Source organism: Zophobas morio, unplaced genomic scaffold (assembly GCF_036711695.1).
Source record: "Zophobas morio isolate AGI-343-1 ecotype UQ-CSIRO unplaced genomic scaffold, CSIRO_AGI_Zmor_V1 ptg000007l, whole genome shotgun sequence".
NCBI classification, from domain to species: Eukaryota; Metazoa; Arthropoda; class Insecta; order Coleoptera; family Tenebrionidae; genus Zophobas; species Zophobas morio.
Window position 1 is genome coordinate 12025153 of NW_026972112.1, and position 22956 is coordinate 12048108.

The 22956-nt window shown below is 38.5% G+C and overlaps 3 protein-coding genes across 5 annotated transcripts; 2 read left to right on the forward strand and 1 right to left on the reverse strand.

Annotated features, from left to right (window-relative positions):
* The first annotated feature begins 419 nt into the window (after positions 1-419).
* Positions 420-2077, forward strand: LOC135124634 (DNA repair protein RAD51 homolog 1-like). The gene is made up of 4 exons (XM_064049847.1): positions 420-586; positions 638-985; positions 1305-1643; positions 1694-2077. The coding sequence occupies exons 1-4, from the start codon at positions 500-502 to the stop codon at positions 1937-1939; spliced, it is 1020 nt and encodes a 339-aa protein (XP_063905917.1). The 5' UTR covers positions 420-499; the 3' UTR covers positions 1940-2077.
* Positions 2078-2113: 36 nt separating this feature from the next.
* On the reverse strand, positions 2114-16613 carry LOC135124633 (peroxisomal multifunctional enzyme type 2). Of its 2 annotated transcripts, XM_064049846.1 has the most exons (11): positions 16454-16613; positions 16182-16396; positions 15977-16129; positions 15806-15925; positions 15556-15752; positions 7053-7374; positions 6715-7002; positions 6308-6657; positions 5465-5582; positions 2563-2751; positions 2114-2509 (listed from the first exon to the last, which is right to left on the reverse strand). In XM_064049846.1, exons 2-11 carry the CDS (start codon positions 16372-16374, stop codon positions 2298-2300), a joined length of 2142 nt encoding a protein of 713 aa, XP_063905916.1. In that variant the 5' UTR covers positions 16375-16396; positions 16454-16613; the 3' UTR covers positions 2114-2297. The 2 variants fall into 2 exon arrangements, with proteins under 2 accessions (XP_063905916.1, XP_063905915.1); XM_064049845.1 differs by having other exon boundaries at positions 16182-16612.
* Positions 16614-19292: 2679 nt separating this feature from the next.
* LOC135124635 (maternal protein exuperantia-1) lies at positions 19293-22825 on the forward strand. Of its 2 annotated transcripts, none has more exons than XM_064049849.1 (4): positions 19293-19429; positions 19826-20607; positions 21981-22169; positions 22222-22825. In XM_064049849.1, exons 2-4 carry the CDS (start codon positions 19834-19836, stop codon positions 22489-22491), a joined length of 1233 nt encoding a protein of 410 aa, XP_063905919.1. In that variant the 5' UTR covers positions 19293-19429; positions 19826-19833; the 3' UTR covers positions 22492-22825. The 2 variants fall into 2 exon arrangements, with proteins under 2 accessions (XP_063905919.1, XP_063905918.1); XM_064049848.1 differs by lacking the exon at positions 19293-19429 and adding an exon at positions 19496-19648.
* Positions 22826-22956: the final 131 nt, after the last annotated feature.

Below are 22956 nucleotides of genomic sequence, written 5' to 3' on the forward strand. Positions count from 1 at the left end.
TATCTTCAAATACTCTTCTCTTTGATTTAGATCAGACATGGAGACTTTAGTCACAGTCTTTAGTGTGAGAAAGATCTCTATTAAAGTAACTAATCACCTACTTGCCACTTGGCTGAAGAATTAACATTTAAAATACGGGACAACATTATGACGTTGAGTGCCATAATTTACTGTACATTTTGACTAAATTTTTAACTCGACGTTTACAATAATGTATGAGCGTTTAATCCTTTATGCACCCCACAGTAGTTAACTATTATGCAGATTGTGATAACTCAAAAATTGAAGGTAATTTGACAAAACGAAAATTCTATCATAAACAAATTTTGAAAAATCCATGGCTGTCTTTGATTATATTTTTTATTTTACAATTTAGGTTGGTGACAGTTCTTTTTTTCTTATTAGGTTGGCACCGTTTCGATATTTGACATATTTGATTTTAATAGTTAACCTCTTTGATGTCTGTTATTTATTTTTTTAGGTGTTTTAAAGTATCTGCATGATGAGTTTAAGTTTAGCTTCAACAAATACCATTGTAGAAAATGATGTTGACGACTGTGGACCTCAACCGTTATCTAAGTTAGAAGTAAGTAAATCTGAATGTGCACGGTACCCCATTACATTTCGCGGTTTTTAGGGTAATGGCATTACAGCTGGAGATATTAAAAAACTCGAAGAAGCAGGCTTCCACACAATAGAATCTGTAGCTTTTACTCCAAAGAAATGTTTAACTACATTAAAAGGCATATCTGAAGCAAAAGTTGACAAAATCTTAACTGAAGCAGCTAAATATGTGCCCATGGGTTTTACAACAGCTACTGATTTTCATCAGAAAAGATCAGAGATTATACAGTTGACTACTGGATCTAAAGAACTAGACAAGTTATTAGGAGGTGGTATTGAAACAGGTTCAATTACAGAAATTTTTGGTGAATTTAGAACAGGAAAGACCCAAATTTGTCACACATTGGCAGTAACTTGCCAGGTATTGTATTTTTGTTGATAATAACCCAAGGGCATTATACAAAAGTTTTATAGATGTGTTTGAGAAAATTGTAACAATATCAGTGCCAGAGTTATTTGTTAAAATTGTTTCTAATTTGAATTTAATTATTTGTTAAAAATTTTGTAAAAAATACAATTAAGAAGACCCATTACTCATTAGTCATTATACTACCTATTGATCCATTTAATCTATTGTTACTTTAATCAATATGATCTCTGACATGATTTATCCACATGATAGAAAATATATTGTTTTTACTCAAACCTTTATTCAAAAACCAAATTCTCTGAAATTACAGCTTCCAATTGAGAGTGGAGGTGGTGAAGGAAAATGCCTATATATTGATACAGAAGGCACTTTCAGACCTGAACGTTTATTAGCAGTTGCTGAAAGGTATAAAATGTCTGGTCAAGAAGTCTTAGACAACGTTGCGTTTGCTCGAGCATACAATACTGATCACCAAACTCAGCTACTCATTCAAGCATCAGCGATGATGGCGGAATCTAGATATGCCTTATTAATTGTAGATAGCGCAATGTCTCTGTACCGAACAGACTACTCTGGAAGAGGAGAATTATCAGCAAGGCAAATGCATCTAGCACGATTTTTAAGAATGTTATTACGTTTGGCTGATGAAGTATGTTGAAAGTATTCTCTTCATAATTATATTTCACAATACTTTTGTAGTTTGGAATCGCAGTTGTTATAACAAACCAAGTGGTGGCACAAGTTGATGGTGCAGCTATGTTCAATGCCGATCCAAAGAAACCAATTGGGGGGAACATTATGGCGCACGCATCCACTACTCGTTTGTATTTGCGAAAAGGTCGTGGAGAAACTCGGATGTGTAAAATTTATGATTCTCCTTGCTTACCAGAATCTGAAGCTATGTTTGCAATTCACCCTGATGGAGTGGGTGATGCTAAAGAATAATTTAGGTTTCTGATTAAAAATTAAAGTTTATTTTTGATATTGATGTAATTATAGTTCCATTTTGTAAGTGTAATTGAATAAGTTGTATATCATGTATTTTTTCTTTCTTCATTAAAACTTGCAATTGTTCCAGTAAAACTGTTTTGTTATATGCAAGGAAGAATACATGTAAAATTTCTTTAAAGAAATATATTTATAAAAAGTTTGACCATCCACAATAACATAATAAAAAACCAACTTAAATCCATACATAACAATTACAACAGGATAATAATACACTGAAGAAACCATGTAAATAAAATTCCAAAAATTAAAAGGAATGTGTACATAAAATGTACAATATGTAGAGGTTATTAAATTACAGTTTTGCATTGGCCTTTAGTATTGGTGCCAATTTCTGTGCCAACATAATATTTCCTGTAATTTTTAGTTTTCCTTTCATGAAAGCTGCTTGAGGTTGCAATTTTCCTTGGGCCATTAGCATGAAATCTTCATCAGCAATCGTCAGTGTGGTACTTGGTTTTCCTTCTGGTGCCCCTTCATATACCTTTGCATTTTTCAAGTCCATAGCTATGTATCATTATTGTAATAAAATAAACAAAAACGGTAAATTCAGTACTCACTCCATTGTTTCGCTTCTTTTCCATTTTTGGTTATTTTGTACAGGAATACCCCACCAATAGATTTCGCCTTGTTTGGATCTGCCTTAACCTGATCAATGATGAACTGGAAAATGGCATCACTTTCCAAAGCCGTTGCGGATCCCATTGTTGGTTCAACTACTTGGACTGAAGTCAAATCGACGTATGCTCCTAAAATGTGTTTTGTCAACTAAACAATGCTTCAAGTTTCCTCGATTAAAAATTAACGATAAGCAGAATCGCAAAGTCACGACTTGATATTGATAAACCTTTGAACAGAAAACTAACTTTGAAGGTTATGTAATTTGACAAGGATTGTTATTGGTTCTCGCGACATCTCCCTCCACTTTCAACACGCGGGATTATTTGAAAAAAAAAAATGGAGGGGCAGAAAAACCGGGCCACAATGACGCAAGCTCACACGCAATTTACATAAAAAATATATTCGTATTTATGAATATCGTCTGTAAATCACTAAATCAGTCATAGTTTCACTATACTTATTATTAATTCGCAATAAATTAAAAAATATTATGTAAACAAAATCTGTTGTTGGATCTTTTAAGTCTTGATTAAGTTTATTATAATTCACTTTTAGGGATAACGTATCTGATTATGAAAAGGTCAACTCTTATCTATGAAATAGTGACTATTGTAAAATTGTTCTGACGTTATGAACAACAAACCTCCACTGGTCTGACAAGTCAAAGTTCAATTATGAAAACCCTTGATCTTTGAACATTTACTACATATTTTGATTAAAGTATAACAAGTTTAGAACATCAATAGTGCATTTCAAGCAAACTTGACCCATAATAAATATCATTAAAATAAAGAAGTACTCCTAATGTCGTATGGTACAAAATAGTTAAAACACGCTCAAAATATCTTCCAAAAAAAAAAAATCCATTTAAAACTACTTATTAACTGAGCAAAAAAAGGCCAGTCAGAGAGTCCAATGTGTATTTAGCTGTCACTTCTACAGTACTTCACAATAAAGTGTAACATCGACATTATCTACATTGAGAGAAGATACAAAAATTTCGAGAATCAAATCAAGCGACTGCAAGGAAGTAAATAAAAAAATCAAATTAGTTACCTCTGGAAGTATAATTTTCAATATTGTGCGTTGTGCGAGAAGAAAAATCGAAACGATTTTTACTTTTTGATTATTATTATACATAATATTCGAGTTAAATTTTGTATTTTTACCTCTAGAGCTAAGGGAAATATTATAAACCTTAAAAATTATTTTTTATAAGAGACCGCGACGACGCTAAAACGTTAATTAAAATTACTTTTTAACTTAACGTATACGGGTAGTCTCAAAAAAGTTAAGTTCGCAATATCTAGTTGTTAACATATCTCAAAAATTAAACAAAAGACTTTTGAAAATTTAACAGTCTACTAATATTCAGTAATCTCAGAATATGTGTCAAGAAAATTAAAGATTTTTCTGTTGCTTAAGAAGTAATCTTAGAAAGTTTCTAAAAAAAGTTAAAAAAAAATTGTGTCAAATGTGCCCGTTTTCAACACATTGACTGGCTCAAAATAGATCAAATTATATTTGTTCTATGTGAAAATGTATTAAGATAACAAAAATATTTTTCTTATACTAGTTTGTTCAACAGAAACAGAACTTGATGTAATCAAATAGAATTCTTAATTTTGTGGTCTGTATGTTTTTTTTTTTTTCAAAAGCACAATAATTCCAATCAGAATAGGGGTGAAGTTCGCCTCAAAACGAACAAGGGAAGTTCTCAGTAAATAAATAAATTTACGCTGAAACATCGGCACCGTGTTTCTCGGAGGTCAATCATTTGAAATAAATTTTTCACGTAGCTTTAAAAGTAAGTCGATGTTAATAAATTGCAAATTCGCCCCTTTATTAAGATTAAAAATCCAGTAGATAAGAAATTTTTATTTTCTTCGCTTAAATAAGAAAAAAGGAGGCCAACAATATTATTTACGACGCTCAAAATTATAAAATCGCAAACGATTCCGTATATCGCTTTAGCAAAAAAAAATTAAAACAAACCTTATTAAAAACAATGAGTTTTAGAAACAAAAATCATGAGTCACTAATAACAAATAAACATTGATACAAATTAGCAAATTCATCTTATTTTTTCATACAGACCATTTTTGATAAATCAATATCTACTTTATGTAAAATACAAAAAAAGAAACTGCCAAATTAAAATGGCAGTTCTACATTTATCACGTTACTAAGTTTATTCTTATGAATACTAAAAAATGTTCAACTTGATATACATATAAATATACAAAAAGTTTCATTTTTATTTATACTTTTGTCAATGTAATCATTAATATTTTTTAATACTTCTAGTTTTTATTTTTATAAGATTACAAATGAAAATATAAATGCTGTTAATCTATATTTTCAAAGAATTATTTTCTTTTTTTTTTCCTCTAACTCTGAACCGCAATAAATAATTTAATTTTAATATGTATAATCTAACGCTAACGATAATTCAACTATGTTCCCAGTTGACAAAATAAATAAGCCCATTAATTTTTTTGAAACATCCCGTATAAGAAATTAAAAAATATATATATTGCAGCACAATGCATGTTAGTGCATATTTTTCAACAAAGAAATGCCAAGAAAACATGAGACTGTAAACAATCTTATTACAATATTTCCCTTATCTATGTTTAGAGAGATTACAACTGCAATCTTTAGAATTCCATATACCGTCTAAATATTTTATTAATTAAATGTGTAAAAAATCATTATTTATTATTAATTAATTATTTCAAAATTGCATCGTTTATAGTCAAAACTCAGTAAATTGACTGTTTAATCTGCCTAGTTTCGTTTTAAATAATTTAATTTAGTATTGTGAAATGTCTTACTTACCGCCTATGACCACCGTGTTTGATTCCACCGCTGTAGTTTCAAAGTAGATTCTATTATTTTCTCTCCATAAGTCCACCTTTAATGTTTGACCAGGTATCACAGGTTTCATAAAACGAGCCTACAACATAAATATAAAAATTCGTTAACCATTTGCTTTGAAATTATTCAATGTTCTAAAGACAAATAATGACACTGATAAGTAATCAGAACAACAATATGAACACACATTGTTTGATTTGATACTACAAAGGTACCACAAAGTCAGAAAGTGCAAAAGAGACTGATACTGGGACCATGACAATCGTCGTATACTTTTAAAATCTGTAGCGTCAGTCAAAAAAGAAAAAGATAGAATATAAAAGTAAATATAAATATAAATGCCAGTCTCCTTGGTAGTCAAACTAAAATTCAATTTTACCATTTTTTTTATAACACATCAAAAGGTTATGTTCATTTAGATTTAAAATTTAACTTGACAATTAACTGAATTTGATTTGAATATTGCTTTTCTACACCTTGTATAGCATATATTTTCTTCTTGAACTCCTGGGAAAACAATACTACATACTTTAAAGTGGTAGAGATCAAAAACAGAGAGATCTCAACAACTTTCAAGCATTTCAAATACCCGTAAAAAGTCAGCACTTTATTATCTGATACGCTAACTACAATTATCTAGCAAACTTTAACCTTTGAACACGTGTATATGTATAAAATACACAAATATGAATTGCTTTTAAGTTTCAATTCATGAAATATTTTTGTAATATTTAAAATTTATAACCTTGGAAAATATATACTTTTTTAATATACACTAAATAAGAACTATATAAATTAACTTACCTTAACTGCTTTGACCAAAGACGAATCTCCTCCAGCAAACGCTCTAACAAGTATTCTAACAGAGAATCCCAAAGTACACAATCCATGTAAAATTGGTTCTTTAAATCCAGCAACCAAAGCCATATTAGGATCAATATGCAGTGGATTGCGATCTCCAGACAGCCTATACAACGCCGCTTGATCAACGCTGGTTTTTTCGCTGATGCTAACATCTGGTTGTCTACTGGGTTTCGATTGACATGGTACGATTTTTGTACCAGTTCGTGGTCCACCAAAGTTACCAGCACCTACCACGAAAGTTACCGTTTGGTTGCGAATAATCAATTCTCCTTTATCGTTAAAAGTTTCAACTGCAAAAAATTATACATCATAGATTTTTAAATTAAATGTGACACTTCATACCATACCATCTTGTACAATAGCCGCTCCTGATCCTTTATCAAGAACTTCAACAATATTCGTCTTTGAAATCAATTTTCCTTCAGTTGGTACTTCCCCCAAAAATTCTATGTACTGCTCTCCATGCAGGACTTGCGCTAAGCTAATCGTTTTACCGGGTATAGCCGACTCAAGTTGTGAGGATGCAAACATTGCCTGCATTCCAGGCAATATATAGAATGTAGGTAAGGGGGTAAAGTTTTCATCATTTTCATACAAAAATCTCATTTCGTTATCTTTCTTTGTAGATGCTCCAGCTGAAAAAAAAGTTTGTCAAGGAAGTTCAAAACTTCAAGACACTACCCACTTCCAAGAGCATATAAAATTGTATCCTTTTCTGTAAACTCGAAGACGTCCATTTCTTCTTTTTTTACATCTCCTGACCTCAAATTATCCAGAGACGTCATCAAAGCACCTGTAGCGTCTTGGATTGAGGCTAAAATCTCAGCGCCTGTCATTGAAGTGACTTGTTGCCAGTTATCGCGTACGTTTTCCACAGAGACGCCATCGGTGATTTTAGTGCGCAGAAGGCTACCATTTGCACGAATTATTTGGCATTTTCCTGCCCACCCAGCTGCCGATTCAATTACGGCGCCATTTTCGGGGCAGCTTTCGTGACAAAGATAAGCCTAAAAATAATGCATTGTTTGTTTATAGACAGAGCATAAAAAAAATTAATATGTAGCGCGATCAGTACCCCTAGCGCCCTCTGTCACGCCCACGCACCACCACTACCCTGCCGCAGCACCCCGGTACTCGCTCGCTCCCTTACCAGAGGGCGGTGCGCCCTTTCACTCCCACGCGACGCATTTCTAGCCGCCTTTACATAGGACCCGAGCGGCCAGATTCGGCAAGTTTTTCCATCTGCGAACTTCACAGCTCATTTGCGTATCACCTTGCATCCGAGGGGTCTTGGAGGTCCAAATCGAGTAGTAAGTCGGCTTGAGTATCAGCGGCGTATCCGAGGGGTCCCGCAGGTCCGGCCGTGGAAAAACGCTCCGGGTGTTCGCGAGTGTACGAGTTATCAGGACTGTTCGTCCGCGGAGTGACCATTTTTAAGGACTCGTGTAACCAGTCTATGTCTATGCAGTGTATATACTATGTTTTGTTGAATAAAGTTTTTACGGAATAAACCACGTGTTATAAAAAGTGGCGCCCAACTTAGTGGCACGAAGAAGGCGTCTGTTATAAAAAGTGACGCCCAACGAAGCGGCCCGAAACCGACCACAATTTCGCGAAAAACGAAGATTCCGACGCGAAGAAGTCCGCGAACCAACATCGGGATGACGATTCAAATGTCCGCAGAACAATTCAACGAACTGATAAACGGCATCAGGGATGTCGCGAGGCCCCGAGAAGCCGATCTGCACCCATCTTCAGGGACGAGACACTTCAGCCATTGCCCGGCCCGGTTCGACGGCTCCCGCAACGCCTCGAGTGTAGAGGAATTTATTACAACCGCGAGCCTGTACAAGAGGTTGGAGAAAATTAGTGACGAAGACGCCCTAGAAACTCTACCGATCCTGCTACGCGAGGAAGCGCTGACGTGGTGGAACGGAGTAAGGAATTCCGTCAACACATGGCCAGCCGCAGTCCAACTAATCAGGGACGCCTTCGCCCCGAGGGCCCCGAACCACCGCCTGTTCAAGGAGATATTCAACGAACCTCAGGGGGACGAGGTCTCCACCGACGCGTACATCACGCGCCAACGCGAACGGCTGTCGCGGATGTCCCGGCAGCTGGACGAACAGTGGCAGATGGATATCCTCTACGGACTGCTGCGACGTAGACTTAGAGACCGCATCGCCCGTACGGAAGTGGACACCTTCGCAGATCTCCTCCACAAGGCCCGCGCCGTCGAAGAGAGCGAGCGAGAAGGGAAAAACTCGCACGCGAAACCAAATGGTAAGGGCCCCAAAGCAGACGAAAACCGAAGTCGCGGCCCCAGACTCCGCTGTGACGTCTGCAGAGCTTTTGGCCACGACACAACCGCTTGCCGCCGGAGACCACGAGGACCTGCCCCAGCTCCCGGACCGGCAACCCGGACGCCCGCTGAGCCAGTGCGTTGTTACGGTTGCAACGCCCCGGGGGTGTTTAGAAGAAATTGCCCCACCTGTAACACGACCGACGCCAGCCAACCCGCACGCAACATGGCATTCTGTGCGCTGAGGTCCGGCACGATCCAACCACGGTCCCGCCCGGCAATCCACATAAAAATCGCCGGAGAAGAAGGCACCGGCTACCTCGATACGGCCGCGTGCAATAGCGTGGCCAGCGCTACATTGTACCGCCACCTGATAAAAACGGGACACAAAGCAAGGACGGAAAACGTGATCGCCACCCTTGCAGACGGCACGAGCAAGCACCTGCAGGTGCCGGCCGTCACGACCAAGGTAGGCGTACAAGGACGACACGTAGAAACCACCTTCATCGTGTTGTCCGACTCTTGCAACACCCGCACCCTGCTGGGCGCGGACTTCATAGAGGACGCGAGAATCATCCCCGACTTGGCGAGACGACGGTTCTATTTTGGCGGCGACATCACGCGGACCTACCCGTTCGTCGACGTCGACGGAGCCGAGGCGCCCGCCAGAAAAGGAGTTCCCACGACCATAAAAGAAGTTCGAATCACACAATCGGAACCCATGGAAGAGGGAGACATCGAAGAAGGCTACGGGCCCCCGCCACCAGCACCGCCGAAACGCGATACCTCCAAGGGACTGGTAACCCCCCACGGCATATGGACCACGTATCAGGCTCCGTACGCGACGGAACACATGTGGGAAGACGCGGAGACCGCGATGACGACGGGCGAAATGGACGAATACGAGATGGGCCTCTTCCCCGACGGGCCCCGGCGACTGTTCATAACATCTCTGCACCTGCAAGCCAACGAAGGCACCGGGTTCACCGAACCGACCCGCGCGAAGTTTGACGACTTGGTGGATGACTTCGCCGACGCTTTTGAGGCGCACGGCCCGCCTACCCCATACGCCGAGCATCGCATCGACACAGGCGACCACGCCCCGATCGCGGTGCCTCCTTATCAGCTGAACGCCACGAAAAAGCAATTGCTCAAGGAGGAAGTGGAGAAGATGATCCAGGCTCAAGTAATAGAGGAATGCGATAGCCCTTGGGCAGCCCCCATCGTCCTCATCCCTAAGAAAGACGGCTCCGTGCGACCGTGCGTCGACTATCGGAAGCTGAACGCCGTCACTCGCCCAGACGCCTACCCACTGCCGAGGCTAGACGATCTCCTGCACTCCGTCGGCCCCATTGGTTGCATGAGCACCCTTGACCTCCAGGCCGGATACTGGCAGATCCAAATGCGACCAGAGGACCGGGACAAGACAGCTTTTATCTGCCCCTTCGGGTTGTTTCGCTTCCGGCGACTGCCCTTCGGCTTACGAAACGCCCCAGCGTCGTTCCAGCGCCTCATGGACCGGTTCAAGTCTGGGTTACCTAACCTTACGCTGTTGGCCTACTTGGACGACCTAATCGTCATCTCCGCTGACGAAGAAAGCCACCTGGAGCACCTGAGGGAGGTCTTCGGAAGGCTCCGCACGTTCAAACTCCGGGTCAACCGCGAGAAATGCCAATTTGGATGTCGCGAGGTGCGATATCTAGGGCACGTCTTGTCTCCCGCCGGAATCGCAGCGGATCCCAATAAGGTACACGCCGTTACGCAGATGGCGGCGCCCCGAAACGTCAAGCAACTGCAATCCTTCATCCAAACGTGTTCATGGTTCAGGCGATTCATCACCGCCTTCGCCACGGTCGCTAAACCCCTCTGCTCCCTCCTAAAGAAAGATGCCACATGGCAATGGAACTCCGCCCACCAAGAAGCGTTCGAGGAACTGAAGCAGCGATTGGCCGACGCCCCCATCCTACGACAAGCCAACCCCGAAGAACCGTTTGTCTTGCGTACGGACGCAAGCGCTTACGCCCTAGGAGCGGCTCTACTCCAGGGGGAGGGCCCGGAGGAGCGCCCGATCGAGTACGCAAGCCGCCTGCTCACAAACCACGAACAGAATTACACCACCACGGAGCGCGAAGCCCTCGCCATTGTCTGGGCCGTGCGAAGATTCCGTGGGTATCTAGAAGAATCCTCAACCGTGGTCATCACCGACCATCAGCCCCTCCGATGGCTGATGACATTAAAGACACCGACCGGACGTCTAGCGAGGTGGGCACTGCAGCTGCAGCCGTACCACCTGACCATCGAATATACGCCCGGTAAGGCCAACGTAGTAGCAGACATGTTGTCACGACCCCACCTACCCGAGGTGGCCATCGACTCCGTAGAAGTGGACCTCCCCACACGTAAAGCCAACGAACTACGAAGCGAGCAGCGCAAGGACGAAGAAATTAGGAAGATTATGGACGACCTGGTCCACGCCCAAGCCGAGATCTCCCAGCAGTGGACCTCTCGGGGCTACCTACTCAACCAAGGGGTTCTTTACCGATACTCTCAAGATGGAGAGAGTGAGGAGGCTCAGCTAGTAGTCCCCAAACACGAACGACCCCGAGTACTGGCCGAGTACCACGACTCACCCACCGCCGGCCACTATGGCGTCGAAAGAACATACTATCGGATCAAGCGAAGATACTATTGGACGGGTATGCGACAATATATTACCGACTACCTGAAGGGATGTATCGACTGCCAACGCTACAAAGCCCCAAATCTGAAGCCCGCTGGCCTACTACAAACCCCAGCAATGGGACACCGCATGGAAGTACTGGCCGTGGACCTATTTGGCCCACTGCCCCCAACCAAAGAACACCACCGATGGGTCCTCATCGTAGAGGACTATGCAACCAGATGGGTAGAACTCTTCACTTTGGCTGAAGCTAGCGCCGAAGCCTGCGCCACCACCTTGGTAACGGAGGTGTTCCTCCAATACGGTATTCCCCGTCGTATCGTGAGCGACAATGGGACCCAATTCATAAGCGCGGTAATGCAGAAAATTACTTTTTGCTTAGGTATCACCCAGAGCTTCACCCCTGTATACCACCCCGAGGCCAACCCCGTAGAGAGAAAAAACCGCGACCTGAAAACGCAGCTCGCCATACAGATTGGCAACCAGCCCCACGAAAATTGGGACGAGAAGATACCCTCCATTCGCTTCGCCATGAACAGCGCATGGTGTAGCGGCACCGGGTACAGCCCAGCGTACCTAATGTTTGGCCGAGACCTCCGCACCGTAGATGACGTCACGCACGACCTCCGCGCAATCACCCTCCGCGAGAACTTCGTACCAGAGGCCACACCGCTGTTACTCACCTTGGACGAAACCTTGAAACGAGCTCGGGAAATACACGAGTCCGAGCAAGACCGGCGAAAACGCGACCAGGACCGTCACCGAAAAACAAGCACCGCTTATGCCCCCGGAGATTTGGTGTTAGTCAAAACACACCGATTGAGTAAGGCCTCCCAGGGGTTCACGTCAAAATTCGCCCCCAAGCAAGACGGACCATACGTGGTCTTACGAAGGCACGGCCCCACGAGCTACGAGATCGCCGCCCACCAACAGCCCGATGTAGTGCTAGGGCTCTATCACGCCTCTGACCTTGTTCCGTACCAACCTCCCACGCAGGAAGCCACCCAGCCCGTGCCACCGGTACAACCCTTGCGACGACGAGGCCGCCCCGGAAAGATCCAGCAGGACCAATAGGCGGGGACGCACCCTATGGTCCTGAGGGGGAGACTGTAGCGCGATCAGTACCCCTAGCGCCCTCTGTCACGCCCACGCACCACCACTACCCTGCCGCAGCACCCCGGTACTCGCTCGCTCCCTTACCAGAGGGCGGTGCGCCCTTTCACTCCCACGCGACGCATTTCTAGCCGCCTTTACATAGGACCCGAGCGGCCAGATTCGGCAAGTTTTTCCATCTGCGAACTTCACAGCTCATTTGCGTATCACCTTGCATCCGAGGGGTCTTGGAGGTCCAAATCGAGTAGTAAGTCGGCTTGAGTATCAGCGGCGTATCCGAGGGGTCCCGCAGGTCCGGCCGTGGAAAAACGCTCCGGGTGTTCGCGAGTGTACGAGTTATCAGGACTGTTCGTCCGCGGAGTGACCATTTTTAAGGACTCGTGTAACCAGTCTATGTCTATGCAGTGTATATACTATGTTTTGTTGAATAAAGTTTTTACGGAATAAACCACGTGTTATAAATACAATTTCGGAAGGAAACTGTTTCGAGAGTAAATGGTCAAATTTTCCCGTTATTTATAATTATAAAATATTCTATATTAACAGAAAATGTTATTTCTGCCCTTATAAGTTAGAATAAAGATGTGCATGTACTATTAAAGTAAAGGTAAAGAAGCGTGCTACGTGTTTGTTTCAAGTGAGTTTTTTCATTACAAAATTTTATGATAACGTCATCAATATTTTTGCAAGGACTCACTCATTAATTTTTTTTGAGTCACCCTGTATAAGTAATTCTATAAACTATGAGTGCATTGATAAAGCACAAGTATAGAGTCATAATATTTTGCATATTTCGGACAAATATTACTCTTGAGTTTTAACATTATCATAAACCATTACTCAAAATTTAACTGTTCTTTCCATTGCCTTCAAAATATTGATGACTACGCCTCAAAGTGTTAAGTACATTTTAATAAAATATTTAATATGGCATGTTCGTATGCGTGCTCCTTTATATGAGATTTAGTGATCAACCCCTATTGTTAACTTTATGTACACATAGTACACTTTCCCCTGTTTAGCTTTAGGTGTCCGTCACTTTATTTTTTGCGTTGGGTACGTACTATTTAATCTCTTAATCATATAACAATGCTAGAAAAGAGATCTCTCACATATTTATACAACACAGATAAAGTATGTTATTTGCCAAGCAGTTGTTTTGTTATGACAAACAACGTACTTTATCAATATCTAAATTTAAAATTACTTCTCTTATCTATACGGGTAAAAATATATTTTTCCATTCATTATAATTGTTATTAAAATTGCAAAATAACTTAACAAGTTATCAAAGTCTAGTCAATTATTGTATAACGGGATAACTGACAAGTAAGAAACATACTTTGTAGAATTTGGGATAATTCGGGCTTTATTGACGACGAGGTGAAATTTAATTAACCAAAAAATATTTATTGGTATAACATTGGATTTGGATTGGTTAGATTTTTTTATTAAGCGGGAATTATTACCGCTTTAAATTTAACACATGTTGACTTATTTCTGCCTGGTCATTTAACAACATACGAATTTAATTTATTATACCTATTAGGAATAATTTCTAGACATTCAACTTTGGGTTTTCATTTTCAACGCATATAATTTTTAATGTGTTTTCCTTTACTGAATGATTTACACATGTCGAATTAGTTTTATTGTTGAAATGACATTTAATATGCTTAGACAACTCTACACACAAAAATATTTGTGTTATCAATTAAAAAACAAGTATTTGTCTCAACAATTTAAAAGATATATTTTGATCTGTACTTCTAAAATATTAGAAAGAGTAACTCAGTAACTACATACTTAAGTTTAATTTAAAATAATGATGTTGGCAACAGCAACGCATGACAGTTACAATCAAATAACTATAATAACATTATTATTTAAAAATAAATGTTAAGACCAACTAGAGAACTTTTTTCGATCATGTGATGTGCTACCTTTTTAAAACTGCGCACTCAAATACATGCTTTTAATAAAATGTATCATTTGGCACACATTTTCTATGATAACTAAATTAGTTTTCAAAACCCAACATAAACACAAAAACAATAACATACATGCATACATCATTTTCAATGACGTTAAATAAAATCTGCGAATAAACTGTATACGATAAATCTGAAATTATTCACTACTCATAGAATATTTGAAAGATTCACATTTCAGTTTTAAACATCAGTTCTCCAATTGATACAACATAAACTATTAATAACTTGAACCTAAACGCTTGTTTGTACACAATACATTGCTATTCACTCATTCTCCATATTAGTATGTAAAATGATACATATACTTTTAAACGATCTTAATGAATGCGCATGTGCAAAATATTGAGGCGATTCATTTTTTTGAATATCGAGAGTTGTAAGTAAATAAGATAAAAAAATAAAACAATCTTTTTTCAGAAAGATCTCTCATAAAGTTATTACAATCTACAATATAGAAATATCAACGAGAAAATCAGCAGCTTCTATGGTTTAAAATTGAAATTAAAACTCTCTTGAATTGTCTTTATACGAAAAAAAAGTTACCGTCATTGAAAAAAGCCGCGTTATTAATAGCGCGCGGACACCCCTAAGTAATCCACAGGCGTGCGGGTCTTGGGCTGCAAACATCAAGGCCGGGAGTTTACGGTGACGATTACTGTTCTGAAAATGTACACTAAAGCTTACCGCACCTTTGTAATCGATTTACAAGTACGGGAAATCCAAAGATCGCCTATCATCAAATCACTAAATAAGTGAAGAAGTATCGAAAGCACGCCTGTGATATTTGTATTTTTATAGCCGTGATAACAGTTGTACAATTTCCAGGTAAATAATGCGAATGACCTTGCCTAGTTAACATTGACCAATTATTTTATTACTAATAACAACCACGTTTTCTAACGAAGTTGATAGTTTAACAGCTATCAGCTTTAGCAAACAGAGTTACAACTGTTTCTTAACAAATCATGCTATTAAGTAGGCTCTATTATATCTACAATAGTACAGCAGTACACTGAGTGTTTAAAAGCACTAAGTTTTGCCTATGACTTTAAGTGCACAGTATATAATAGACAAAATAGTACATAATTAATTTACTTACGACAACTGGAGCAATTAATTCTGGTTTTAGCTCTGCAAATAAGTCTGGGGGAAGAATATCTTCAGTTAATCTACTTGCTGCCGTTGGCACTATCACATTGCAATGAATATTGTTTTTGGCTCCCTCAATTGCTATTGTATTGGTCAATCCAACAAGACCCAACTTAGCAGCTGAATAATTTGCTTGTCCAAAATTTCCTGCACATTTATCACTGATCAATTTCAGTCAACAAAAAATGTAAAAAACATACCATAAAGGCCTGAATTTGACGATGTCATCACTATTCTTCCATAGCCTTGTTTTTTAAATACTGGAAAGGCTGCTTGTGTTGTTTTAAAACTTCCTTTCAAATGGACAGCATGTACCAAATCTATAAATTCCACACATATTATCAAAAAACGAAATTTATACACAGACATACCCCAATCCTGGTCAGATATTCTTGCAAAACTCTTGTCTCGTAAAATACCAGCATTATTAACCAAAATATCAATACGCCCAAAATTATCCAAAGCTGTCTTCACAATCTTCTCTCCATCAACGACTGAATTATAATCTGCAACGGCCGTTCCGCCTAAAAAAGAATGTTTTGAAAACTTCAATCAACGATGGTTAGAAGTTTTTACCATTTCTTCTGATTTCATCTACAACAGCGTCAGCTGCTTTTGAAGAACTGCCGTCACCGTGTCGGCCACCCCCTAAGTCGTTGACAACGACTTTGGCCCCTCGAGAAGCAAACAGAAGGGCATAGGATTTTCCCAATCCGGCTCCAGCGCCAGTTACTACAGCTACCCGTCCATCAAATCGCAAGTCACCCATTTCTTTTTATGAAATCGCAGTTCTGTTGTGTTAAAGCAGAAAGTAAAATGTTACTACTCTATAGTACTTATCAACGTACAGTGCACTTTGCGACTACAAAACTGTAGCATAGATACTGTTTTATTTGATACCTGTATCGCGTGGCTTTTTAAACTTTGACCTCTGCCAGCGATTACGCTAAAATTGTACTGTCATTCGTGTTTACGTAAACAAAGTGTTAAGGGGGGAAGCATGAAAGGCGACCCAAGCAACTTAACCATTGAATATGGATAGCCTATTACCACACAAGTCTGCCCATTAGAATACCATAAGCATGTAATTTGACGTTTTTACTTGTCGAGTATCAGCTGATTTTTTGATAGGTAAAAAAATAGCCAGCATGGTGGTATCATGTGATCAACAAGTGCAAGCTGATACTAGTCGCAGTCAGGTAGATATTTACTTGATCATGAAGATCTTGTATGAGTTCTAGGATATTTATAAGTTACAAAAAACAATTAATTATGTCGACGAACATAACATTGACCTGAAAACATAAATTCATGTTGAAGTTCAAACCAGAGACCAAGGTTCAAAATCCATTGACAAAATGGCTGAATAGTGTACAAAAATAAGAATTGTTAGTCAAAATTTTATGCTAGCACGAAAAAACGTAGAAAATAATTACGTACAGCTAGATGAGAAATGTTATAAAATGTCAAGTTACAGACAGATGGTTACAGATTTCTGTAATGCCAAAGAATTAAATGTCAAAGCACGACCTTCAAAGTTAAAACTATATGTTCACCGCCACATTTCACTCTTTCAGAGAGAAAAAAAACAAACAAAAAACCATTAACACCGCAATTTCTTCGAAAAAAAAATCCATAATGTCCCTAGTGTTCATTTTAGTGATTTAGGATTTAGGGCACACCGAATTTTTTAAAAATTTTCGTTCTAACACTTTTTCATCCGCATATTTTTTCTGATAATTTTACTTTAGGGTCAAGTTATTTTTTCGTAGCATTTGTTTTGTATTCATACAATCCTTGGACTTGAATACACACTCTATGAAAATAGAGTTGCATAAGTTAGATGTAGGAAAAGCTTAATTTGAAAAATAAATGCTGCTATTTAACAGTTCAATACTTTAATTAGCTAAAAAAATATAAATAAAGTTAAAACTTAAACTCTTAAGGAGTGGTAACAAGGTGGAATTCAGCTTACGCTTATCTCATTTTTTTTAACTACTATACTTATGTACGTACTTGTGCTTTATGATTCCGTGTATCGCTAATCAAAATTTATGTTTAGCTCCTTCCCCAAAAAACGTGATGATGCCATCTTAAAATTTTGCTGAATAAATCCTCTCTATATCTTTATTAATGCATTCATATTTTCCAGAACTGCTTAACAAGATGACAAAAAAATGAATGATACTGTAACGGCACACTATAGTAGTGATAAGCGAGGAGTGATAATCACGTCTCGATAATTTACCATGGAAGCAAAATGACTATCTTCCCTCATCTCATTCTACCTCCATGTTCCACACCAAATCCAGAGTATAAGTGTTTTGTGATCCAGACTACACTCTGCAGTTTTATACTTAACTCACTTGACATATACCTAGTAAAGCTTTCCGGTTCCATTATAACAACAATGGACAGTAATAATCCTTACGGTTTGGGTACATAAAGCTTACAGTTGCCAATTTGACTTATAAAGGTAGTTTGGCTTAAGCCGCTGAAGTCGTAAAAGTTTTTACTAAGTATATGTCAAGCGAGCTTAGTATACAGTTACTGTAGACCAGGGGACCTGAAGTGAGACAACCTTCACCTTATTCTTTCACTACGTAGTTCTCCGACCCATCCACCAGGGGTCGTAATGACAATATATTTATTTTGTTTACACCCCCTCTCCACAGAAAATCCTACCTGTTCTTAAATTTTCCACAATTCCTACATTTCCTGCGTTATGTTCGACTGAATAGTAGTTAGTGGTAGTTCGTGAGTATTCTGTGGATAGTAGCTTCCAGAGTTTAAAATTTATACCTATTTGATTTGTTTGCATTGTAGAGTGCAATGGACAAATGTAAGTCTATAAGTTTGTCTTTACTACATTATTGCACCCACGGATGTGCTGCAAGAGTTAAACGTAGGTTTTGCACTGCTTTAAGTTAAGTTACAAATGGTGGGTTCATGAACGAACATTTAAGATTTAATTTAAGTTAATCTGACTTAACTTAAGAGTAGTGGACTTCCTACGCTCGTGCACGTCTTATCTAAATGGTTATATGACCAGCGACGCTTGCGCAATTTGCATTCTTTAAAACTGTCAATTATCAAACTAGGGACAAAAAACAGGTTATACTGGGCGAGTATTTAATTATTTACAACATTCACGGATTCCCTCATCACTCATTAGAGATCTATTTTTCTTCCGTGGCGAGAACGTTAACATAACTAAAGATTTCTCAGTTACCGGACCTGACATGACGGACATGCGCAGAACATATCATTTAATTTAATACTAAAAAATGAAAATTACGTTAAATTAAATTGGTTGTGCATGAACGGTCCCGTAAGATTTTAGGAAATTAACTTTTTCGTAAGTTAAATCTTAAATTTTCGTGCATGAACCGACCATAAATTTACCCAACTTTCATCTTTCACCATTAAATTAAATGAAAATGTGTTCTGCGCATGGCCGTCATATCAGGTCTGGCAACTGTCAAATAATATCTTTGGTTATGTCAATGTTCTCTCCAGGGAGGAAAGAACATTGACATAACCCTTATCACATATATAGTATATAATAAAGTACTTTAAATTCAGCAATGTCGTCACTAACATTTTGTTGATTTTAACATGTAATTGGAAACTTTTGACGGTCTCTGGTTTTGATGACATACACATGGGCTCGCATCATCAGCTAATTCAAACAGCTGATTTCATCACAGTAACATATGGTTTTGTTTACCAAAAAATCATTTGTTTCACAGCAGAACTGTCACTTAAAACCAAATTGAAAGCCTTTAGTCATCTGAAACTTGAGGTGCTTCGCTAGTTGTGAGGTAATTTAGTATATTCAAATTGCGCGCACGTGACGTATTTCCGTGTGTCTGCGTCGCGCCCCCACTTCTTTAACGTGCACACGTGCAAAATGCATTTTCCACAAATTATTCAATGTTCTCAAAGTTAATGAACTAGTGGGTGCTCACCAAATTCTAATTTCTAGTCTCTTTTTTTTGCTTTAGAAAACCAGTTGTTTCCTTTTAAATATTAACTTTGTGGTAAGGAATATTTTTTTTAATACGGCCCTTTCCGCAAGCTGTCGAATTTCAGCTTAGGGCGGGGCGTACTCAGTGTAAATGTGGAAAAATCACGCCACGTGTTTAATGTTTAGACATATTGACAAATTTTTTCCCCGCAACTGAGATATGGCGAATAACCTTCCTTGTTTTTTGCAGATAGAAGAATGGTACAAAACGATAGTTCAAATTCCGGCGATGAAAATTCCACGCCCAGTATCTTCGAGAATCAGGCGAAGGGAATTCCCACAGGAAACTTCCGGCTGGTGGGATGGGGGGTGGATACCACGGGTCGACGCTTAATCGACGAAATCTGTCAAATCGCCGCTTACACACCGAAGAGCCAATTTTCACAGTACATCATGCCTTTCGCCGACTTGAACCCTTCATATAGGCGCAAGCACAGTATTCGAGTGGTCAACACTGGGCGATATCGCATGTTGAAGGACATGCGATCCAATAAGTTCGTTAAGACTAAAAGCGACATTTCTGCCTTGACTGACTTTCTCACCTGGTTGGAGAAGATACAAGGTGATGCCACTGACGGCATTATTTTAATTTATCATGAGATTCGAAAAGCCTCCCCTGGCATGTTGTTGGAAGTCCTGCGGAGGTACAATCTACTTGACAGGTTCAATAAGGTAGTTAAGGGCTTTGCAAACGGGTTTAATATAGCACAGGCAAAGTGCGCTAGAACAACAAAATCGTTCAGTTTACGAGTTATGTCAAAAGTTCTTCTAAATCAAGATGATGAAGACTTTAGTAGTGCAGTTGACAGAGCACGCGTATCTTACCAAATCGCTGCCCACTTAGCTCAAGGGGAACGACAGGATCTAGATGACAAAAAAGAGAGCACGGGCACAGAACCTGAAGTCATCAATTTTGTTTGTCCATATACTAACCCCATAACTGCCGAGGAAGAGGAAATAGCCCAGTTCAAGGTAATTGTCTTAAATCATTTTACTATTTTTACTGGGGGTTTTTTAATCATTGAAGAATAAGTTTTTATTAGTGACATTTTTATTGATGTTAAAATAACAGATAACATAACACTTTTTTATAATACAAGTTCACAATATGTTTAAATTATCTGTTACACTCAACATCAAATAAATTAAAAAAAAAAAATAAGGTTTTTAGATAAGTAGATATACAAGTTATCAGTTTGTAAATTTCTTTTTATTTTATTGCATGAGCTTTTCACAAGTTATGTGATATATGATAGTTTAATAATGAACTTAGGATTACAAATGATTTTTCGCCTTCAATGGTCCATTTTGAAATAGCGTTTACCTACATTGTTAGTAGGATTCATTTATTACATAGAGTATGGAAGAATATTTAAAAATTACAGTAAGTTAAAACAAAGGTCATCAGAACTATGTAAAAATCAACCATTTGGAATAATAACTGAGTCATCTTCTATTTCAAATCCTGCAACTACGAATTAGAATCAATATTAAGGACAAATTTAATATGTTAATCTGCTTTCAGTTGCTCATTGGTATATTTTACCAAAAAGTAGGTATAACTCAAGTTACAATTGCCAAAACGTAATTTCAATTAATAATGATATAGAAGAAAGATTTATTAACAATTACAATTACCAACCACGTTCTGACCTTGAAGAATGAAAGTTTAGTGGGACTGCATCCTTCACATATAAGTTTTGTGTAATAAAAGGGTTTGCATTTTTTATGACAGATGACGAAAATCGATTTGAAATGTACGTTGTTTTGGGGAAAATCGTACAACGGATATTAAAAGCAAATAAACTGACCATATGTTGAGAGAAAAACAATTTCATTAGTGTTGAATATTAAACATAGGTATGCATACAAGTGTAACAGACACCCCAATTAAATTCAGTAGAGTAGATTGTACAGTTCTGTTCTGCGTTGGAGACCGTCAGGCTTCGACCGAGAGTCTAGAAATCAAGGTTTCATGGATTAGCGCTATTTAACATTTGATCTGTAAAATTTTATTTTTTTATCATTTACTCAAGGGAACAAATTTTCAGTAAACATATTTTGACAATCTAATTTCAATTGTTCACAGAATTAGGTCCACCCCCACTTGTTTCATATTTATTATCTAGTTAAAATGAAAGTTGGCGTATACAGTACAGTAATTTCCATGGCGAATTCTAGTGTGAACAAATCTAGACAATTTTGTTCAACTTTCGATTTGTTTTTTAAAAGAAACCTCATCTATAGCTAATCTTGAGCGATCCATTATGACTGTTTGTGCAAAGCAACTACAGTATAAAATTTTCAATTCTTCAAAACTGTCGTGACAATTATTCTCTTTCCAGGTCTTACTTGAAAGGCAGAACACCTTCCGCCCCGTTTTTGGTGCCTTATTACGGGCTAGCAGATCAGAGCGACAACACGCAAGTCATTTACGCAGACTTCTTGCCGAAAATAACATTAATTACGATAAGCTTAAAGAGGCGTACGACACAGGTGCTAAAGAAGGTTTGGACAAAGTTCTTAAAAGCGAGGTAGGAATATGTCCAACAAATGGTAAAATTGTTTTAAAAATACGATTTTCAGATTGCTAACGCTAAGGAAGCTGAACTCAAAGAGTTACTTGACATCTTAGATTGTTTTTTTGACCCTGATAAGAAAGCTGTGCAGCCAAAGCCGAGATATTTTCAAAATAATAATAGGAAGCCTCGAGGTACAAGAAGATCGTTTAATAAAGATAAAAATTCAGAATCAACAAGTAGTCCTAATGTGTCTTCAGATAATCCTACAGAGCAAGTTAAAATTGAATCAGAGAAGAACGAATCTGAGAAAGAAAAGACTGTAGAAGTGCAATAATTATGAATTGTGCCTTTGACATTTCTCGTTTTTTTACACTTCTTTCGTTGCTTTATTAATCAGTTAAGAATTTTTTTTATTTTACTGTAATTATAATTAATGCATAATTTAACTTTTTAACGAAAGGTGTGTTTATTTTGCGTTATGTTAATATTTCGAAGTTTATTTGCGTTTTGTGGAAACAGATTTGGTAAATCATGTTGATCGTGATATATAATATATTGCAGTTATTGTATATTAAGTTGTGATAATAATGGGTGATTTTTTTGTGACAAAGTTTATTTACATTTGTTACAGACCTGTTATTTATTAAAATAAAATATTAACATTTAAATTTGTTTTTATTTATAAGGTAATTTTTACAAACCATATTGTACTACAGAATTGATGAAAATCAATGACGTCGATCCGCTTCAAAAAATAGATTAATAGAAAACAAGAGGTTTAGTGATGCAAATAAATCAA